Here is a 24,011-nt window from a genome sequence, read left to right as displayed (position 1 = left end):
AAGCTAAGATCTTAGCTAGAAGTTTTGTGTCGGAGTTGAGAAGGGAGATGGGTCAATCTATAATTAGCACAATATTGGGGGTCTCTCCCAGGTTATGGAAGAACTGTCACACGGACCACCAGAGCTTTTGGAGGTAAGGGGTTAGAGACAGTGATGGAATTAAAGTAACTACAGAGAGGGGATGCCAGCGTAGAGAGCCATTTTTTATAGTATCAGTTTGTAAAGCCATCTGACCCGGGGCAGGGCAGCTACTACAGTGCCCAGTTCCTCCATAGTAATTGTGCTTTCTATTTCTTCGAGGGCTGAAGAAGGTAGGGCAGGCAATGCAGAATCCTTAAGATAATCCCGAATCCTATCAACCTATCCTGCATCGTTCGAAGATGATGAGGGTAGATTATATAAAGATGCGTAAAAAACGTTTGAGCCCTGCATCTATAGATTGGGTGTCCACTATGGTGTATTTATTTCAAAATATGATGTCAGCGTATGGAATAATGCTTCAGGAGACCAACTTATCATCCAGAAGAGACTCATTCAATCGCTACATCCCTTCCGAATGATAAGTGGAAATCGGACGAAGAGTCAAAGTTATGGGGGAATGATCTGAAATAGTGATGGATTCAATAGTGGCAGAACAAACATGACTCAAAAAAAATTGGTCCACCAACAATAGATGAAGGCGAGAATAAGTATTATAGGTCTTAGAATAATAACTATCATCTTCATCTCTCTGATACACCGCCTAAAGTGTATTGTATACCACCGAATGGACTGTATATACTACACTGAATGCAAAGTATATATATATATATATACATACATACATACATACACACACACACATACATATACACACACTCTCGACTGTATATATATGTATATTGATACACCGCCTTAAGTGTATTATATTATATATACGCTACACTGAATGCAGAGTATGTATATGTATATATACATACACACACATATACATACACACACACTAGACTGTATATATGTATACTGATACACCGCCTGAAGTGTATTATATACTGTACACTGCTGAATGCACTGTATATATACACTACACTGAATGCAGAGTATATTCATATATATACTAGACTGTATATATATATATATATATATATATATATATATATATATATATATATATATATATATATATATATATATATATATATATATATATATATATATATATATATATATATATATATATATATATATATATATATATATATATATATTTTGATACACCCCCTGAATTGTATTATATACTGTACACCACTGAATGCACTGTATACATAGGCTACACTGAATGAAGAGTGTATATATATATATATATCAAATGCACTGCAACTAACCTGCCTGAATAATCTAGCTTAATCTATCTCCATCCACACACTATGTAAGCAGCCTTATATAGTCAGGGGCGTGGACTTAGTCCCCCTGAGCCATGATTGGTCAAAGGCACCCTGCCTTTGGCAAATTATGGCTCTCTCAGCAGAGTGCGCTGTGATTGGCCAAAGAATGAGGTCAGGTGCATCCTTTGGCCAATCATCATACAGTAATGCACTGCGATCCCGCAGTGCATTATTTGGCTTTCCATGGCACTGGAATTTGCCACGAACGCCCCATAATGTTCGTTGTTCGGCAAACGAGCGAACTACTGATGTTTGAGTCGAACGTAATGAAGCATCAAGCTTATCCCTAGTGAGTAGTTTGCCACAATGACCGCACCGGATCCAAGCACTGACCACTGCAGTCTGTATCTGGCACTCTGGACACAGCAGGCACAGTGGCTCCATCCCCTCGATCATCCCCAGGATGACTCCCCCATGATGCTCCAACTGGACAATGGTGTCGACCAGCGACCGCTCCTGCATTTCAGGCAACCAAGTCAGCGCTGGGAGTATGCGACCACTCTCCGCCATCTTGCTCATCTGCCTCGTGGTGTCTGCTGCTAGCAGGGGATGCGGGGTCTCCTCTAGGGAGTGGCACCACCCCCTCGCTTCCAGACACGCAGGCCCCTCTCTGAGCATGCTGTTGTAACCCCTTGTTGGATAAACTGAAGGTTGCATGCATGCTGTGACTAACATGACTTTCCCAGGCAGGTCGCTTGGTACCGACTGTGCCCAAGCAACCAAAAGCAGATGACCACTGACTTCTCCAGTGGTTGCTGGTAGAAACAATACAATTTGTAACCCATGCTTTATTGAAGGGAACACATTTAGCAAGTACTTTCCCCGATCACCCCAGGCAACAGTAGACACTTCCAGGTACACTTTATGGTTTAAAAAGCAATAGTTCAAAATGTCCAGCAATAGCAGATCGCTGGACATATTTGTAATTCACGTTAGGACGCCCAGCCATAGCAGACTGCTGGGTATATTTATAATCCACGGTCGCCCGTCGTGGTTGCCATGGGTAACGGCACTTGTTACTACAGCACTAAATAGCAGGCAGAGCACATAAGTCCTTCCCCACGGTTGAATTCCTCAACTGATAGTGGAACAAAGCATAGTTCCCCGGCTCGATCAACTTCAGTTGCTAGGGGCAACGGCTGGCAAGTTAACCGTGAGCATGTGAGAGACACAGACCCGTCCATAAGCTTTGTTTGTTTTTTTGTATTTTATTGAGGGAATTGAAACTTGAATGGGAATGGGAAATGATGGGGTGCCCAGAAGGATTCAGTGTAACTTGCTTGGGACTACTATATACACTCCTGTCTTCTCTCCAGCACAACTCTTGCTTAAACACCCTGTACAACCACTTTTACCTACAGGTAAGCCTATATTAAGGCTTACATGTAGGTTCTAGAAATATCTCCTAAACCTCCACGGTTTAGGAGATATTTACAAAAAAGCTGAGCGCCAATGACTATGGAGCATGCGCAAATGTCATCGGTGCATGCACACTTTAGAAAGGGCACATTGTGCCGTTTCTAATAGGGGTCATGCCATGACTGGTGGCTCCTGTGCCCATGCACGGTAGTGACATCACGCGACTTCGGCCAGTCACAGAGCCGGAGTTCGTGGCCCCGGAAGGAAGAGGGGCGAAGATGGATGCTCCCTGCTAGTGGGGGCAGCGGTGACATAGCAGGCTTTGGTTTCAGGTATGTGACACATAATAGGCTACTATGCGATGCATAGTAGCCCATTATGCTTTACCCATTATGCTTTACCTTTGCAGGGAAATAAAGAGAAAGTAAAACCCACCAGGGTTTACTTCCTCTTTAAAGTGTTTCTTAAGTCAAAAAACAATGAAAAAATTCAGGGCAGCGCAGTGGTGTAGTGGGTAGCACTCTCGCCTAGCAGTAAAAAGGGTCGCTGGTTTGAATCCCAACCACGACACTACCTGCCTGGAGTTTGCATGTTCTCCCTGTGCCTGCATGGGTTTCCTCCGTGTACTCCAGTTTCCTCCCACACTCCAAAGACATGCTGGTAGGTTAATTGGCTTCTGTTCAAAATTGACCCTAGTATATGAATGTGAGTTGGGGACCTTGGATTGTGGGCTCCTTGAGGGTAGGGACTAATGTGGGTGTACGATGTATGCGTGGAGTGCTGCGTGAATTGGCGGCACTATATGGGTACCTTAAATAAATAGGGATGATTGTAGACGCACCCACGCTCACTCAGGTTGAACTGGATGGACTGGTGTCTTTATTCAACCTTACTAACTATGTAACTATATGTAACTATATGTAAATATCTCTTTAGCGATATCTTCAGGCCCGTCACTTGTTTCGGAGCTGTAAAGCAGCCGTGAGTCATGGCTTCTGCAGTAGGGGCCGAGATCTCCCTCTAACGGCAGCCAGGGAGATCATGCGGCCTCCTGTAGAAGCCCTGTAGGAGCTCTAAAGCGGCCGCGAGTCACGTGATCGCCCTGAAAATAGCTCTATATAGGTATTTACAACACTCGTTTTTAGAAATGACTTACATAGCGTGGTATGCCATGAAACTGACATGCAAGGAGGAGGGAGAGAGGAGAGCAGACAGCTGCGAGTATGACCGAGGGACGCACACAGATCACGGTGGTCAGCAGCCCTGATACTCGTGGTCAGTACAGAGAGGGGATACAGGAAGTGGCAGGTTCAGGGAGGGTTTTTTACGGTTTAGAGGGGGGCAGATTACACAGCACAAGCACTATGCTGTTTAATCTGCTTTAACCAGTTGCCGACCGCTGCACGCCGATGTACGTCGGCACAATGGCACGGGCAGGCATAAGGGCTTACCTGTACGTCCCTGCCTTCCCGCGGGCGGGGGGTCCGATCGGTCCCCCCAGTGCCCGCGGCGGTCGGATTCTAGTCAGGGGCAATCAGAGGTGAGGGGGAGGCCACTAATTCATGGCCACCCCCTCGCGATCGCTCCTGGCGAATGAAATGCTTCCTCGGCTTCTGTAATGTAAACAGAAGCGGAGGAAGTGATGTCATCTCTCCTCGAGCCGGTCTTTTTGTTCCGGCGCCGAGGAGGGAAGACATCAATGTGAGTTTGCACCAACACTACACTTCCAGTAGAACACGCAGGCACACTTTTCACCCCCCAGTCACCCCCCAATCACCCCCTTGTACCCCCTGTCACAGTGACACCAATAGCAGCTTTATTTTTTTTTCTGATTATTGCATTGGTGTCAGTTTGTGACAGTTATAAGTGGTAGGCCCCTTTAGGTTAGGGTACCCCCCTAACCCCCTCTAATAAAGTTTTAACCCTGTGATCACCCCCCGTCGCCAGTGTCACTAAGCGATCGTTTTTTTGATCGCTGTATTAGTGTCACAGGTGACGCTAGTTAGGGAGGTAAGTATATAGATTCGCCGTTAGTGTTTTATAGCGTCAGGAACCCCTATATACTACCTAATAAAGGTTTTAACCCCCTGATTGCCTCCTAGTTAACCCTTTCACCAGTGATCACCGTATAAGTGTTACAGGTGACGCTGGTTAGTTAGTATGTTTATTATAGTTTCAGAGCACCCGCCGTTTAATACCTAATAAAGGTTTAATCCCCTAATCGCCCGGTGGTGATAGAAGTTAAGTTTTAGGGTCAGATAGGGTCTGCGTCGCTCCAGGCAGCGTCAGGTTAGTTCCAGTACCGCTAGTACCTGTGACAGGTACTCGGGTACTCAGATGAACTGTTACAGGTACTCGGGTACTAAGATGGACTGTGAAAGGTACTCGGGTACTCAGATGGACTGTGACAGGTACTCAAGAGCTGTGACAGATACTCAGACTGACTGTGACAGGTAATCGGGTACTCAGGTGAACTGTGAAAGATACTCAGGGGCTGTGACAAGTACGCAGATTGGCTGTGACAGGTACTGAGTGGCTGTGACAGGTACTCGGGGGCTGTGACAGGTACTCAGATGGACTGACAGGTACTCCGGTACTCAGATGGACTGTGACAGGTACCACCCACGCACGCAGCATACACCTCCTGTTGTAAATTCATGAAGAAATATATTTTATATTTCCTGGCAGAAACATGAGAGATGCTTAGGCCTTAAAAAAAAAAAAAAAAAAAAAAAAAAAGATGAACTGTGATGTTAAAGAATTGAACTGTTGCCCTTTTTGAGGCCTTTTAGGACAAAATGGACGTTCTCATGTTTGACCAAGTCCTTCTCTACTTATTATTAAATATTGAAGACTTTTACAAGCATGTATTGTAAAGGAAACTGTTGAAACAAAGACTGCTCTTGTCACAAAACAAGGAGATATTTACATGGTATTGTGAATAAACAAAAGCTGCCACAGGACACAAGGTTATACAGACAACTCTCACAGAAAAAAATAACCTCACATATTGTGTTCAAGTGGTGGACTGTTTAAATAGCTAACACCTTGGCTAACAAAACTCATTGTATGAACTTTTAGGATGGTTTAGACAAACAAGTAATTTCTAAACACCCAGTGAGAATGTTCAAGGTCCATCTCAACACGTTAGAGAGAGTTGAATATTGTGCCAGTCAAAAATATTTTAAGGTATCGATAAGGTTATTATAAGTCATTTTAAACTATCTATGACATTGTAGGTCACAGAGACATTATAATGTTCGCGTCTGCGGACCCAACAACTTTGACATGAAGAAAATGTATATGAAAGTGTGATTTTATAAGTAGAAGTGTTTTAAGTAACGAATTAGTATTAGGAAAAACATATAATCAGGATTATAATTATATAAGATTGTAGCCTATACTTAAGATAAACAAATGTTCAGTGGAGATACCAGAAGTTATACAGGTATCCATATAGATAATCATTTTTATGTGGTATTGATGAAATATATAACAACGTGTGTATTCCCTAGATAGACCAGTCTTTATAGACATACATTTATAGAGACACATATATATATAACCAGTTTATGTAATAGTGATTAATCAAGATTATACTGAATGTATTTTACATTAGACCGATTACCAGAATACTGTATTTAAAAGTATATACTATCCTTACCATTATACACATTATGAAAATAGAACGTATTAACTTAAAAGGATAAACTCAACACACATGTGAGACACCTGGTGGTTGAAGACAGTATTATGCGAACTCCTTAAGATTTCTAGAGAAAGTTAATCATTAGGTATCCTAAACCAATAGAAAGTGAGCCAGCCCTTCTGGGCTGAACTGATGATAATTTTATGAGCTTATTATCCCAATTGGGGATAAAAGGGGGGAAAAGAAAAAAAGGAAAAAAGGACACACAGACCCCACACTGGATATACTCCTGACATCAAGAAGTCTATGGATATTTAACCTTTCCTGATCCCATTGGACTTTATGACGAAAGCCATTTGTCGCGCTTAAAACTTTATCGGAATTTGATTTTCAGCTGATTGGTAAGATCCAGACACCAAATTTATTTAACTTCTGTCCTTGAAATAACGGTTTATATGGTTGAGGTTATGTATTGATGTTTATGGACTTTCTGATATTGTTCATATCTTAGAGGTTAAGTATTGATGTTTATTGTTTGTTTAGGGGTGTAGTACTACCACCGTGTTTTAGGTAATTTAAACCAATATTTACATCAATTTAAATGTCTGTAGCCCTAGGGAAGCTTTATGACTCCATTTAAAATTTTAGCTCTGTTGGTTTAATAAGTAATTCAAATGGGCAGTATGGTTCCGTTGTCTCGGTGAGATAATACTTTGAATTTCTTCCGGCCGGAGAGATTTGAAGAGGCTCTCCTTTAAGCAACGAGGGATACTGCGTTCTCGAAGACAAAGGGTAAAATTGAACCCATATTTTTCCAACAGACCATTGTGACTCCTCTGGGTAATTGTAATAATTTTCCCCACTACCCATATTGATGTTTGATAATGTATGTGTGAAGTCTTAATCACCAGAAAATTATGTTCTGTATAAAATTGTATGAATATATCCGCTAATGAATAAAAGGGAGAGTTAGTTACCTCTCAAGTTTGTTGGGACATATTTGATACTTTGGTATGAAAACCCCGTAAATCAATTAACTCAGGAAAGAATTGTGGGGTGCACCTAAAGAAAGAACTAAATTTAAAGAAATTACCGTAAGGTTGGAGGCACTGAAATAAATACTGAATCTTCATAAAGATTCTATATCACACTCACAACACTCCCTTAGTGGTATAGTATCTGAACGGATCAATATCTGATCCGATCAGATCTATACTAGCGTCCCCAGCAGTTTAGGGTCCCCAAAAACGCAGTGTTAGCGGGATCAGCCCAGATACCTGCTAGCACCTGTGTTTTGCCCCTCTGCCCAGCCCACCCAAGTGCAGTATAGATCGATCACTGTCACTTACAAAACACTAAACACACATAACTGCAGCGTTTGCAGAGTCAGGCCTGATCCCTGGGATTGCTAACAGTTTTTTGGTAGCATTTTGATACAGTCGCTAACAGTCAGGAGCTTTTTACCTGTGATTCTCACTAGTGTACCACTAAATTTAGAGCCCAAAATGGCAAATCGAAGGTACACTAGTGAAGAGGCCTACACATTTCTAAGCATGACAGATAGTGAAGAGGAAGTCACTCATCTGTCAGATTCAGGCTCAGAATACGGACCTGTAGACAGCAGCGGCTCCATGACAGAGAGCTCTGACGACTGAGTTGTGGTCCCTGCCAAGGTCAGGCGTACCAGACCCCGAACTTCTTCTGCTGTTGAGGTGCAAGAACCGCAGGGCTCTCGTATGGAGCAGAGAAGTACTAGCGCCGCTATTCCTTCTAGTTAACTGGCAAGCACCAGCGGCCTAGTACACCCTGGTCGTACATCCAGCACTGCAGTAACACTTGGTGACGTGGCGAGTCCCATAAGTGCAGTTCAAGCTGGCGAGGTGGTAAGCACAAGTAATGTCCCGCTGCCACCAAGAAGACGAACACAGGCCCATCGTGCCCTTCCTGCTGCATTTGCAAATCCCAATTGGGAACCCAAAACTTCTGCAGCACCCGTACTTCCTCCATTCACTAGCCAACCCGGCATTCAGGTGGAAACAGTTGATTTTATGTCACTTGATTTTTATTCGCTGTTTTTCACCGAAGATCGCTATAGATCTATTGTGGACCAAAACAATTTGTACGCTGGTCAACGCATCGCCACTATTCCCCAGTCCTCCCTTGCCAGAGATTGGAAACCAATTACGCTTTCCGAATTTAAGATCTTTCTGGGCCTTTCCCTCCTCATGGGCATAACCAAAAAGAGTGAGTTGCGGTTATATTGGTCCACTGACCCAATTCACCATATGCCCGTGTTCTCTGCTTCCATGGCCAGGGCACGATACGAGCAGATTTTGCGATTCATGCACTTCAACAACAATGAACTCTGTCATCCTCGTGGAGACCCTGGATACGATCTACAAAATTCGGCCCCTCGTAAACCACTTCAACCAACGATTTGCAGACTTGTTTACTTCCCATCAAGTTGTCTGCATTGATGAGTCCCTGATTAAGTTTTCTGGCCACTTGTCATTCAAACAGTACCTTCTCAGCAAGCGTGCCAGATACAGGGTCAAGATGTATAAGCTCTGTGACAAGGCCACAGGCTATACATGTAGTTTTATGGTTTACGAGGGAAAAGATAGTCACGTAGAGCCGACAAACTGCCCTGACTACATAGGAAGCGCTGGCAAGATTGTGTGGGAATTGGTGTCACCCTTATTCGGAAAGGTGGAAAAGATAAGACCCTTGGATCAGGGAACTTATATACCCCCCAGTATAATGGGACTTTGTAGGCGAACCATACAAATGGATTGGATAAAAAGTATTTTATTTAAAGAAGCATAAAAACAAGGTACATTTAGTAATAAATCTCAACAGGAGTATTTATACAATAAAATTTGCTTTCATGTAATAATTTTCATATACTTCCATTAATAATAAGGTGTTTTCTCTAGAAGCCTGACATGTTTCAGGACGATGTCCCTTCTTCAGAGGCGTATTGCAGAGAGAAAAATCGCATATATAGGAGATACATTCAATAAAAGGTTTTCAAGAATGAAAGATATATGAATATGCACCAACATGCAGTTTGGCATACGGTAGCAGATTATATCTTTTTGAATAAAAAGCGCACTGGTTGTCAGCCGATCAGCCAGTGTGAGATAATGGTTATCCGTCGGCTTCAGAAATGGCCTCGCAAAGGTCCCCCAAAAAGGGAGGACAACCCCGCTGGGTCCCAAATTGACTTGTTAAATGCAGAGATGGTGCATGAACAGCTGGAGCAGAAAGCGTCCTGAAGCTTGGGTGGTGGGATAACACTCGTGTTATCCCACCATGGGCAGGAAGTGTGCCATTTTGGAGAGACGGTCAATGATGACCAGGATAGTGGTGAACCCTCCTGAGGGTGGTAGATCCACAATGAAGTCCATGGAAATGGATGTTCAGGAATGGGTAGAGGTCTTAAACCCCATGACTTCATATTCGGTCCTTTACTACACTGACATGGGATACAGGAAGCCACATAGTCCTTACATTCTTGTCTCCAGCCAGGCCACCAGAAGGAATGGGATACTAATTCTACAGTCTTTAGTGTTCCAAAGTGGCCTGCCAGTTTATGGTCGTGACATGTCTTCAGAATTAGAGGTCTTGTCTCTGGTGGGACAAAGATCTTCCCCGAGTCCAGAGAAGGTCATCTTTTTTTCTGTAAAAAAGGCATTTTAGGGTCAGAAAAGTGACTGGATGCAATTTTAATCATGGTCACCAGATCAGTCTGCGTGATCATACAAAAACTTTGTGGAGATAAAATGGTGCTGGCTTCAATTTCTTGGGTGGTTTCATGGAACATTCGAGACAGCGCATCTGCTTTACCGTTCTTTGAACCGGGCCTGTATGCGATGTGGAAATTAAATCTCGAGAAAAAGAGAGCCCACCAAGCTTGTCTGGGTCTTAAACGCTTGGCGGTTCTGAGGTACTCCAAGTTTTTATGGTCTGTAAAAATCATGACAGGATGGGAAGCTCCCTCTAGTAGATACCTCCACTCTTCCAGAGCAAATTTAATGGCTAACAATTCTCTGTCCCCAACATCGTAGTTTCTCTCTGGTGCACTTAACTTCTGGGAAGCAAAAGCTACAGGTTGCAGGAGGGCCTTGGGACCTTGCCTTTGGGAGAGAATGGTTCCAGTGGCTGTTTCAGAGGCGTCAACTTCAAGTACAAAGGGCAGGAGAGGATCAGGATGCCGTAGGATTGGCGCAGAAGAGAATAAGGTCTTCAGTTTGGTAAAAGCTTCCTGCGCTTCCGAGGACCACAGAAACCGGCTATGTTGGCGTGTGAGCTGGGTAATGGGTGCTACAATTGCTGAAAAGCCAGCGATAAATCTTCGGTAGAAGTTTGCAAATCCAATGAAACGCTGTACCCCCTTTTTATCCGTGGGAGCCGGCCACTCCTGAATCGCCTTGACCTTTTGAGGGTCCATAGCAACCCCATAGGTGGAGATGATGAATCCCAAGAACTGAACCGTTGTTTTCTCAAACTCACACTTTTCCGCTTTGAGGTACAATTTGTGTTTCCTAAGGATGGCGAGGACCAGCTTAACATGGACTTGGAGCAGCTCATTAGTGGCAGAAAAGATGAGAATATCATCTAAATACACGACTAGAAAGTCATCAATGTATTCCCGGAAAATGTCATTTACCAGGTGCTGGAAGGTCACCAGGGCATTGCAGAGCCCGAACGGCATCACCAAATACTCATAATGCCCAAACCTGGATCTGAAGGCAGTCTTCCACTCATCGCCTGCCCGGATCCGGATGAGATTATAGGCCCTGCGAAGATCCAACTTGGAAAAGACCCTGGCGAACTGGAAGCGCTGAAATAATTCTGGGATAAGAGGGAGCGGGTACCGGTTTTTAATAACTTTATTTAATTCTCTGTAGTCAATGCAAGGTCTGAGGGAGCCATCTTTCTTTTCTACAAAGAAGATGCTGGCTCTGGCCGGTGATGAGGAATGACAAATAAATCCTTTCTCTAGGTTTTCGTCGATGTAAGCCTTAAGAGCCTTTAGGGCGGTTTCGGCTAGTGGGAAGATGCGCCCAAATGGAATTTCAGAGCCTGGTAGAAGATCAATAGGGCAGTCATAAGACCGGTGGGGTGGTAGATGGTCAGCCTGTTGTTTATCGAAGACATCCCTATATTCCAGGTAGGCTGCAGGTACATGCTGAAGGCTGTCAGGTACTGGTACCACAGTGGAACAAGAGGCTGGAACTGAAAGAAAACAGTGCTGAGAACAATATTCGGAGGAAAAGGAGACTTCCTTCTTTTTTCAATTGATTTGGGGTTCATGTGCTTGTAGCCAGGGAAGGCCCAAGATGATAGGGAACATAGGTGACGGAATAATGTCGAAGCGCAGGAACTCCTGGTGGCCGGAGTCCGTGGTGACAAGTATGGGACTTGTTTCTTTGGTGATAAGTCCAGAACGGGGAAGAGACCCATCAGCCAGGTGTACCCGGAAACTTTTTTTGGTTAGCAGAGGAATATGTAAGTTAGCAGCCAATGCGGCATCCAAGAAGCAGCTGCATGCTCCAGAGTCAATGATGGCTGGAAGGCGGGTTACCTCTTCCGTTAGCTGTAGGGAGACAGAGAGGTTTACATAAGTCTGTGAAAAACCAGAGGATTGAAAGTTCATAATAGCTGGTGAATAGGACTTACTGGGTCTCACAGGGCAGGTGCGGAGAAAATGGCCCGACCCTCCACAGTAGAGGCACAGGTTGGCCTGACACCTACACAGTCTTTCTTCAGAGGAAAGTGGTGCCCGGACCAATCCCAATTGCATGGGCTCAACGTCAGAGGTGTTTGAAGCTGGGAAAGCAGTACAGGGTGGGTGGATGGGCGTTGGTTTGGGAAGCATCCAGCTGGGACGAGAAACCTGGAAGCATTCTGAGCGCCTTTCTCGCATGCCGCTGTCCAGCTTGGTGGCAGTTTAGATTAAGTCCTCTAAAGTTGCAGGAGTCTCCATTCTGGCCAGTTCATCTTTAAGGACTTCAGACAGCCCTTGGTGGAATTGATACTTAAGGGCCAGCTCATTCCAACCGGTATCAGCTGACCATTTTCAAAATTCGACGGTATAGTCTTCAACAGATCTGTGCCCTTGGAACAAATTGTGTAAAGTGGCTTCAGCTGTAGCCATGCGTTGGGGGTCATCGTGGAGTTGCCCCATACCGTCAAAGAATGAGTCTATGGTGCATAGAAGTTATACGAAGACCCCCTAACGGGGCTTTAAAGCAGCCAATAAATACAATGTAGATAATCAAAAAATGTTGGTTTTATTGGTACAAAAGGTAAAACATATGGGTTCTGACCTATACAGTCAGGACATGAACTGGAGTACAATATAAGGTAAAAAACGTACAACAGACAGTGCCCGTGATCGGGAGCAATGTACTATACAATGTATTGGGACAACAAGATCATAAATATTAAAATGCTGACGCGTTTCGACCCTGAACTGGGTCTTCTTAAGAGGATAGTTGTCAGCAGTCACAAAGTTCCCGATAGTTCTGAGTGTTCGTGATGACAAGGATATAATCCCTACTGTGTCTTTTGCCTCCCCGGTGACAGGTCAGCTCCCCAGAGAGTGGATGATAGGCCAGACGTGCTTTGCAAGGGATCACGCATATATTACCCCCGCGGGGGCGAGAAAGAAAAAGCAGACAGCAGGTGGCACGTACTGCACCCAAAATAGAACAACAGTGGTGCTAATCCTGAGAACCGGAGTAGCTTAAATATGATAGCCCGGGGTTCAGTCAGTTAGACCAGTGACTACATGTGGGCGTTCCACAGAGTCAGAAGGAAGTCACTGTACTGTGTCACTGTGTTATTGTTAACCTTTTTTTTTTTTTCCAGGTACGCAATTCAGCTGCAGCGCGGATTTATTTATCTAGACAGCAACAGCGTTTGCTCCCATGATACATAAAGCCATGACTCCAGCGCTCTCGGAGGTGATTTCACCACCACAGTTACATACTTCAGCATATATGCCGAAGCATGGGGGCAGCAGGGGCGGAAGAGCGATTTGCTCCTACCTTTTGTGGGAGGATGCCCCCATGCTTCGGCATATATATATTTTAGGCACAGGTTACGTTAAAAAATGTTTTATATTTTACTATGTTTTTTTGTATTTGCTTTGCAGGTATGGTAAGTCTTACTGTTATACTGTAATGTTATTTTGTTTTATTGTTAACCATCATTTGCTTAGCAGATACGCCATTCGGTTGCAGCGCGGATTTCTTTATCTTGACAGCAACAGCGTTTGCTCCCACGATACATAAAGCCGTGACTCCAGCGCTGTCAGAGGTGATTTCACCACCACAGTTAAAAAAAAAGAGCATATATGCGGAAGCATGGGGGCAGCAGGGGCGGAGGAGCGATTTGCTCCTAACTTTTGGGGCGGATGCCCCCATGCTTCGGCATATATAAATGGTGCATGTATGCCCATCATTAGAAGTGGGTGGATGAAGGGAGGTAGTCTAATGGTGGGCATACCCACCAATCAATCTCTTTTTTTCGTTCAGCCCACAGGCTGCATGAAAGAAAAGATTACAATATATGCCCAACAAGGACCAGCAACGTACTGGTATGTTGCTGAACTTTGAGTGGTTATACCAGAATGATGCCTGCAGGTTTAGGCATCATCTTGGTGTCATTCTTTTCAGCCAGCGGTCGGCTTTCATGTAAAAGCAATCCTAGCGGCTAATTAGCCTCTAGACTGCCTTTACAAGCAGTGGGAGGGAATGCCCCCCCCTCTCCCACCACCTTCCATGGTTTTCTCTGGCTCTCCTGTCCCAACAGGGAACCTGAGAATGCAGCCAGTGGTTCCGCCAGTTGACCATAGAGCCGATCAGAGACCAGAATGGCTCCAATCATCTCTATGGCCTAAGAAACTGGAAGCTACGAGCATTTCATGACTTAGATTTTGCCGGATGCAAATAGCGCCATTCGTAAATTGGGAAAGCATTTTATCACACCAATCTTGGTGTGGTCAGATGCTCTGAGGGCAGAGGAGAGATCTAGGGTCTAATAGACCCCAATTTTTTCAAAAAAAAAGAGTACCTGTCACTACCTATTGCTATCATAGGGGATATTTACATTCCCTGAGATAACAATAAAAATGATTTAAAAAAATGAAAGGAACAGTTTAAAAATAAGATAAAAAAGCAAAAAGATAATAAAGAAAAAGAAAAAGCACCCCTGTTCCCCCCTGCTCTCGCGCAAAGGTGAACGCAAGCGTCGGTCTGGCGTCAAATGTAAACAGCAATTGCACCATGCATATGAGGTATCACCGCGAAGGTCAGATCGAGGGAAATAATTTTAGCAGTAGACCTCCTCTGTAAATCTAAAGTGGTAACCTGTAAAGGCTTCTAAAGGCTTTTAAAAATGTATGTACTTTGTCGCCACTGCACGTGTGTGCGCAATTTTAAAGCATGTTGTGTTTGGTATCCATGTACTCGGCCTAAGATCATCTTTTTATTTCATCAAACATTTGGGCAATATAGTGTGTTTTAGTGCATTAAAATTAAAAAAGTGTGTTTTTTCCCAAAAAATTGCGTTTGAAAAATCGCTGCGCAAATACTGTGTGAAAAAAAATGAACCACCCACCATTTTAATCTGTAGGGCCTTTGCTTTAAATATATAATGTTTGGGGGTTCAAAGTAAAAAATATTTTTTCATGTAAAACAAAATGTGTCAGAAAGGGATTTGTCTTCAAGTGGTTAGAAGAGTGGGTGATGTTGTGCATAAAATGCCAGGACAGTTCAAATCCCCCAAAATGACCCCATTTTGGAAAGTAGACACCCCAAGCTATTTCCTGAGAGGCATGTCGAGTCCATGGAATATTTTATATTGTGACATAAGTTGCGGGAAAAAGACAAATTTTTATTTATTTTTTTGCACAAAGTTGTCACTAAATGATATATTGCTCAAACATGCCATGGGAATATGTAAAATTATACCTCAAAATACATTCTGTTCTTTCTCCTGAGTATGGGGATACCACATGTGTGAGACTTTTTAGGAGCCTAGCCACGTACGGGACCCTGAAAACCAAGCACCGTCTTCAGGCTTTCTAAGGGCATAAAGTTTTGATTTCACTCCTCACTACCTATCACAGTTTTGAAGGCCATAAAATGCCCAGATGGCACAAACCCCCCCAAATGACCCCATTTTGGAAAGTATACACCCCAACTATTTGCTGAGAGGCATGTTGAGTCCATGGAATATTTTATATTTTGACACAAGTTGCGGGAAAGTGACAAATTTTAATTTTTTTTTGCACAAAGTTGTCACTAAATTATATATTGCTCAAACATGCCATGTGCATATGTGGAATTACACCCCAAAATACATTCTGCTGCTTCTCTTGAGTATGGGGATACCACATGTGTGGGACTTTTTTGGGAGCCTAGCTGCATACGGGGCCCCGAAAACCAATCACCGCTTTCTAAGGGCGTAAATTTTTGATTTCACTCTTCACTGCCTTTCACAGTTTCGGAGGCCATGGAATGCCCAGGTGGCACAACCCCCCCCCAAACGACCCCATTTTGGAAAGAAGACACCCCAAGCTATAGCGAGTATTTTGCAGACCTCACTTTGTCACAAAGTTTTGAAAATTGAAAAAAGAAAAAAAAAAATTTTCTTGTCTTTCTTAATTTTCAAAAACAAATGAGAGCTGAAAAATACTCACCATGCCTCTCAGCAAATAGCTTGGGGTGTCTACTTTTCAAAATGGGGTCATTTGGGGGGGGGGGGGTTGTGCCACCTGGGCATTCCATGGCCTCCGAAACTGTGATAGGCAGTGAAGAGTGAAATCAAAAATTTACGCCCTTAGAAAGCCTGAAGGCGGTGATTGGTTTTTGGGGCTCCATATGCAGCTAGGCTCCCAAAAAGTCCCACACATGTGGTATCCCTGTACTCAGGAGAAGCAGCAGAATGTATTTTGGGGTGTAATTCCACATATGCCCATGGCATGTTTGAGCAATATATCATTTAGTGACAACTTCAATCTCTACTTCAATCCCTACACTGGCTCCCAATCACCCAGCGAATTAAATTCAAAATTTTAACCACAACATACAAAGCCATTCACAACTCTGCCCCAAGCTACATCACTAATCTTGTCTCCAAATATCACCCAAATCGACCTCTCCGCTCTTCTCAAGACCTCCTGCTTTCAAGCTCTCTCATCTCCTCCTCCCATGCTCGTCTCCAGGATTTCTCCAGAGCCTCTGCCATCCTCTGGAACTGGCTATCCCCTACTCTTGCTACCTTCAGGCAATCCCTGAAAATTCATCTCTTCAGGAAAGCCTATCACGTCTCCAACTAATCTCCTACCACTCCCACCAGCTCATTCCCCACAGTTACAACCTTTTGTACCACCTGCCCCACCCTATTAGATTGTAAGCTCTTCTGAGCAGGGCCCTCTTAATCCTATTGTATTGTATTATAACTGTATTGTCTCCCTTTTATATTGTAAAGCGCTGCGTAAACTGTTGGCGCTATATAAATCCTGAATAATAATAATAATAATAACAACTTTGTGCAAAAAAAATAAATAAAATGTATCACTTTCCCGCAACTTGTGTCAAAATATAAAATATTCCATGGACTCAACATGCCTCTCAGCAAATAGCTTGGGGTGTCTACTTTCCAAAATGGGGTCATTTGGGGGGGGGGGGGTGTGCCATCTGGGCATTTTATGGCCTTCAAAACTGTGATAGGTAGTGAGGAGTGAAATCAAAACTTTACGCCCTTAGAAATCCTGAAGGCGGTGCTTGGTTTTCGGGGCCCCGTACGCGGGTAGGCTCCCAAAAAATTCCACACATGTGGTATCCCCGTACTCAGGAGAATCAGCAGAATGTATTTTGGGGTGCAATTCCACATATGCCCATGGCCTGTGTGAGCAATATATCATTTAGTGACAATTTTGTGCAAAAAAAAAAAAAAAAAAGTTTGTCATTACAGACAATATAAAATGACAGAGTCCATAATTAATAAACACTGGCCTATTTTACAATCAGACAAAATTCTGAACTCCATATTACCAAAAAAGCCTAGTTTCATCTATAGAAAAGCCCCTCCACTCAGAAATAAAAGTTTTTTTCAAGTGCGGAAAATGCCTACCGTGTACAAACAGCAAAAAAAACAATAGGAAAATAACAACATTCAGATCAGCAAACAATGGAAAAGAATACAATTTTAAAGAGCTCATAACCTACAACAGCACCCATGTGACCTATGTACTGGAATGCCCGTGCCATATACAATACGTGGGTCGGACGACAAGACAGCTACACGTTAGAATCAGGGAACACATAACAAACATTAAAAATGGATACCATAAACACAGTGTCTCAAGACATTTTAAAGAATATCACAATAAAGATCCGTCATGTATGGTATTCTATGGGATCGATAAAATTAAAGGACATTGGAGGGGTGAGAACAAAAAAATCAAAATCTCACAAAATGAGACCAAATGGATCTTACTGCTGGACACCCTCCAACCGGCAGGAATGAACATAGACGTGGATCTAAATTGTTTCCTTACAAATTTCTAAAATCATAATTTTTAACATTCTAGCTTCTTTAGGATTTTTTAACGTTTTAATTACATTTATATAGCTTATCGTCTATTTTATCATCTTTGAGATCTGAAACATGCATTCTGACTTCCTAAGAAATTTTTCCAACTCCTACTCCAATCTAAATTAAGGTCACTTAGGAGTACATATACAGAATAGAATATGAAGCCCCCAACTAAATATAGATCATGTGTAATATACACACCTTCTTCCCTTATCTAATATAGAACTTATTATTGGTTTTAGCTATAGAACACTTTTTAACAACCACAGTTTTAAAATACATATACATATATAAATAAATAATGAAGTAAAAGTGGTATAAGGATACCTCTCCTGGTTATATACTAAAATATTTAAATCATCACATTTATTTTTTTATATATTTATATTTTTATTTCAATTGTAAATTTTATCTTTATTTTTCATTTTTTCTTTATATTTCTTATTGCAATGTTTAAAATGTTAATCTCTGGAACATATGTTGAACCATTAGAATACAGAGTAATAGTGGGACCAGTATGTGCATATATTTTCCCAAAAAAAGTAGTAGTGCCCGGGGGGAGTCACCGACCCGGAAGCCGGCCTAGATTTCAACAGTGGCCGAGCGTCAACGGTGATGTTCTTTGCAGACAGCTCGGACCTCACGTTCCCTTACTTATCTAAGTGCATGCGTGCTACCCGGGCTTCGGTCCACAACATCCCCAAGAAAATGGCCACCATAAGAAATCAATGGACAATTCCACTAGGCTTCGGTCCACAATATCCCTAAGAAGATGGCCGCTATAACAACTCAATGGACAATCCCATTAGGCTTCGGTCCTCAACATCCCCAAGAAAATGGCCGCCATAAGAAGTCAATGGACAATTCCATTAGGCTTTGGTCCACAATATCCCTAAGAAAATGGCCGCTATAACAATTCAATGGACAATCCCATTAGGCTTCGGTCTTCAAAACCTTAGCAAAAATGGCCACCGATCCATTAATTGCACCTATTATGGGCCACACTATTTAAACAGCAAGATAATCGCCCCAGTAGAAGTCTGACGACGCTTAGGGCGGGCTACGAACGTCTTGCAGCACCTCTAACAAAGGGAATTCGCTAACTTTTCTTATGCTCGATTTTTTCATTTGAAATGTGAGTACATATATATTTAAGCTTTAATAAAAGTTCTCTTATGGTTTTACGCTATGGACATCCCTTCATTCCTTTACATGTAAATACCACACCACAATATGCAAGTAAAGTTTGGGGGACATCCTTGATTGCTACACAGTGGCAGACACTGTGACCGCCTATACCCCTGCAGGGGAAAGAAAAATCCGGTGAGTGCAAGCATTGTCAGAGCATGCAGACAAGGCACTAATTAAAGAACCAGCACCTGGATAAGAAGTTTTCCCACAGATATTTGATCCTCAGAGATTGAACACCTCAAAACGCTCCAAAAAGAACTTTTTTCTCACAAACGGAACTTTTCCTATCCAATTAATACTGGTTACAGCACATCAGTCACTATTTATGATGGATATTTTGCACAATTTTGTATGAATTTGTATGATTTAAGCACTGGTCACTTTATCGATTTTGCACTGTACACTTTTGTTGAATAATTGTAGCACCTTATGTTGCAAATTCACCTTTAATAGTAAGAATCCAGCACCAGTCATGGATTTTATTCAATTTTTTGGCACACACAGGTTTTAGAAGTATTACTTTAGTAACTATGGATACTAGGTAACACAGAGCTATTGCTTACTATAAAGAGAAAATCCTTTTTTTCCCCATAAAGCCAGCGCCATACTACTCCTGCTTTTTTACCATTTTCTAATATTTTCCACTTAGGTGGTATTGTATCTATAGAGGCAGCAGCCATATCCACAACAATATACCTAAACCATTACCTAATTCAAAGTGCATAATGCACTTTTGTTGAATAATTGAAGCACCTTATGTTGCAATTTCACCTTTAATAGCAAGAATCCAGCACCAGTCACAGATTTTATTTTTTGGCACGCACAGCTTTTAGAAGTAATACTTTAGAAATTATGGGCACTAGGTAACACATACTGTTCACTATAAAGAGACAAAATCCTTTCTGTCTCCATAAGGGCAGCGCCATACTACTCCTGCTTTTTTACCATTTTCTAATACCTTCCACTTAGGTGGTATTGTATTTGTAGAGGCAGCAGCCATATTCACAACAAAATACCCAACTCATTGCCAGGATTTACCCCACACATCTATCATTTTTCAGGCCCTGCCAGCTAGCATGGCTGCAATGACCTCTCTCCACTGCCCTTCCCATAGTCCACTCCTCTGGTTCTGCACCCATCTCGAACTGCAAACTCTCTTCTGTCCTCCTGGATACACTGGAGCCCCGGCCCAAGGTCACACCCCCCCAGACTGGGGAGCTCCCTGGGGCCCCCGACAGTCTCCACACTCTCTCACTCCAGCTCTTCCGCCCGACAACTCCTTCCCAGCTGGGCTGACCCTGGGTACTTAAGAAGGCCTGCCCCCTGCCAATCCAAGTTGGGGATTGGTCAAGTCTCCTCAGAATAAGCCAGGCAGCTCCACCTCTCCTCCCTTTCTAGCACCTTCTAGAAAGTAGAGGGAGGTGACAGTGATGCTACCTGTGAGTCACCCAGCCCTGCCCTGAGCCACTCCCAGCCCCAAAACAAAACAAACATGCTGAGCCACCAGCTAGGCCTGCCTAAATTTTCCTACACTATGGAAAAATCTTCTCTAGCACCTACCTAACTAGGGAGTGCTACAGTACATTTTAACCTAAAAAGGTTTAAATGTGGAGAAACAGCCCTACTTTTCATTGGGAGCTTTTCTTGTTTGTTTTCTATGTAGCAAGGTCTTTTACCTCTTTTGGTCTAATGAGGAACTCCAAGGCCAAAGATAGCTGACATCCTTCAATATGTGGTGGGTTGTGAGGCATAGTGGGTGCAAAGATGGTGAAAGCCATTGGGCGCCAGACACTTCTTGGGTGTAAAAGAGGTTTTATTTCTTTTTAGACAGTCCTCCTTATATATTTTTTGGGGAAAGAGGGTTAGGGCCAGGACACCCATAGATAGTTGCAAACTCAATTGCCAGTCTCCGAGACTTCAATAGGAGGACAACCATGCAGAGAAAGCAAGAAGCCACATTTGCACTTGCAGGAATGCTGTGTCCTATGGTAACAGTCCTTTAACAGTTCCTAACTCAAACATAACAGTTCTTTCAGCTCCACTGCAACTGCTCCTTGTAGTTCTTCAATACTGAGCTCCTAGTCTCTCACTAGACCCTTTGATTCACTGACTATGAATCCCTTTAGCTCCTCCAAGGTTTGCGGTGGTAGCTCCTCAAGCGTCACTCCCACTTCTCTGCTGGGTCCCTAGTTTGGCACTGCAGATACTTCTTAAGCGTCACCCCTGCAAACCAGCTCAGGCCCTGGCTTGACACACAAGGCTGCTCTGCAAGCGATTCCTCCGCTGGTTGGGTCCCTGACTTAATCCCCGCCTGAAGTTTCCCGATTCTCCACCGTGCCCTTTCGGTGAGAATATGGTTCTGGTACTTGCTTCAGTTACTCACTGTGGTCCCTGGTAAAGGCGATATGTTCCTTCGTGGCGACAGCTTCCCTTCTACCTCCGACCACTGACAGGTTCTCCGACCGGCAGAACCGTCACTTCTGGTTGAGCTACAAGCCGCAATCCCAACCCTGCGCTGCTCTCCTACTTCTGGATAGGCCCTCACACAGCCTAGCAGCCAGATGCCCCTGGGATAGGCACAATCTCCAACCTAGCAGCCTGGGGCAGATGACACACACGTCCACCCAGACGGCCGTCCAGGTGGCACAGAACAGAGATCACCTGACCTCACTCGAACATATAGGCTCCCCCAGCAGGCCAAGGGATTCAAGAAAACCTCTGCCCATTGGCCCGGCCACCTAGTGGTAGAAGAGAAAAGTGCAACAAGGCCAAACTTAGGGAGAAATCAATATATCCCTATTAATCGACCAAGATAGCTACTCTTGGCAAGCAAATTTGTGAGGAGCTCCCTGACTAAACTCCAGGGTGCTACATCTAAAGGACATCTAGCCAGTAAGTAATCTGGAGTAGCACAATGGTATAAACAGTGTATATAAGTATATACTGTAAGTATGTGTGGGCTTTGGGGATCCAGCTTTCTTAATAGGTTCATCCGCCATTGCATATAAAGTAGGTAAAACGTTTATTGGTTATATATATGTATCCACCATTCCAGCATCTCAGTTTAAGACATTATTATGGGTTTTAATCAGAGGTTGTTTTTCACACAGACATAATTTTTACGATTGACTTATTTAAATTAACTCAATAATCTGGCAAAAGACATACACAGACTTACCACTTGAGTTTGAGGCGAGAATTGCGTGTCCCAAACTTGATTCATTAAACCAAATATCGGGAATTACAATCAATCCACCAATCATGAGGAAGATCACAAAGTTCATTAGAACCAAAAATCTCAGGAAAATGAAGTATGATTGTATTCCTGTTCCAAAGCGACCTGTGAAAAACAAAGCTTCTTAGTAGAAGACATTCAGTTATAGGTACAGCTACAGATACAAAATGCTTTGTTAGAGATATCAGTTATTATTATCCCAGTCCTTCTAGGACCCTGTACTCCATGTCCATCTATTTTTTAGGTTAAATCCACATATACACTATATTACCAAAAGTATTGGGGCGCCTGACTTTACACGCACATGAACTTTAATGGCATCCCAGTCTTAGTCTGTAGGGTTCAATATTGAGTTGGCCAACCCATTGCAGCTATAACAGCTTCAACTCTTCTGGGAAGGCTGTCCACAAGGTTTAGGAGTGTGTCTACGGGAATGTTTGACCATTCTTCCAGAAGAGCATTTGTGAGATCAGGCATTGATGTTGGACAAGAAGGCCTGGCTCGCAGTCTCCGCTCCAATTCATCTTAAAGGTGTTCTATCATGTTGAGGTCAGGACTCCGTGCAGAACAGTCAAGTTCCTCCACCCCAAACTCGCTCATCCATGTCTTTATGGACCTTGTTTGTGCACTGGTGCACAGTCATGTTGGAACAGGAAGGGGCCATCCCCAAACTATTCCCACAAAGTTGGGAGCATGAAATTGTCCAAAATGTCTTAGTATGCTGACGCCTTAAGAGTTCCCTTCACTGGAACTAAGGGGCCAAGCCCGTCCCCTGAAAAACAACCCCACACCATAATCCACCCTCCACCAAATGATTTGAACCAGTGCACAAAGCAAGGTCCATAAAGACTTGGATGAACGAGTTTGGGGTGGAGGAACTTGACTGACCTGCACAGAGCCCTAACCTCAACCCGATAGAAGACCTTTGGGATGAATTAGAGCAGAGACTGCGAGCCAGGCCTTCTTGTCCATATCCTTGTGGACAGACTTCGCAGAAGAGTTGAAGCTTTTATAGCAGCAAAGGGTGGGCCAACTCAATATTGAACCCTACGAACTAAGACTGGAATGCCATTAAAGTTCATATGCGTGTAAAGGCAGGTGTCCCAATACTTTTTGTAATATAGTGTATATGTGGGTTTAACCTAAAAAAAATAGATGGACATGGAGTACAGGGCCCTAGAAGGACTGGGATAATAAACAATACAACAGAAGCTAGGGATTGTCTATAACTTACAGGTGGCACTCCCCTCTCCCAAGCTCTGTATATTCTTAAAGTTTCCCTTAAACAGACTTTGCTTGAAAATATAATGTTGTGCTATTTTCTAGTCCCCCTCCCTTGCCCTCTTTCAAAAATTCTAAGTGAAATTCAAAACAAAACAATAGCATAAAGAGAAAAAATATATATTCAACTTTAGCACTACTCCCAATCCACTGACTTAGGCCCTAGTGATATCATTCAACTTTACTGTGGGACCCTTGGAATGTTAAGGAACCCAAATCTTTCAGAAATGCATTCCCGTACTTTACAGTAGCACAT

At 43.2% G+C, this 24,011-nt stretch overlaps 1 protein-coding gene across 3 annotated transcripts in view; it reads right to left on the bottom strand.

Moving 5' to 3' along the window:
- The window catches only part of TMC4 (transmembrane channel like 4), a 1,453,434-nt gene that overhangs the window by 1,239,097 nt on the left and 190,326 nt on the right, over positions 1–24,011 (bottom strand). For all 3 annotated transcript variants that reach the window (XM_073602282.1, XM_073602283.1, XM_073602285.1), the window contains exon 4: positions 22,418–22,579. In XM_073602282.1, coding sequence (XP_073458383.1) covers positions 22,418–22,579 — 162 coding nt within the window. The remainder of the gene's footprint in view (positions 1–22,417; positions 22,580–24,011) is intronic.

This window comes from Aquarana catesbeiana, linkage group LG10 (assembly GCF_042186555.1).
Source record: "Aquarana catesbeiana isolate 2022-GZ linkage group LG10, ASM4218655v1, whole genome shotgun sequence".
Lineage (NCBI taxonomy): Eukaryota > Metazoa > Chordata > Amphibia > Anura > Ranidae > Aquarana > Aquarana catesbeiana.
The sequence above is the reverse complement of the archived record's forward strand: the minus strand, read 5'-3'. Positions and strand labels throughout refer to the sequence as shown.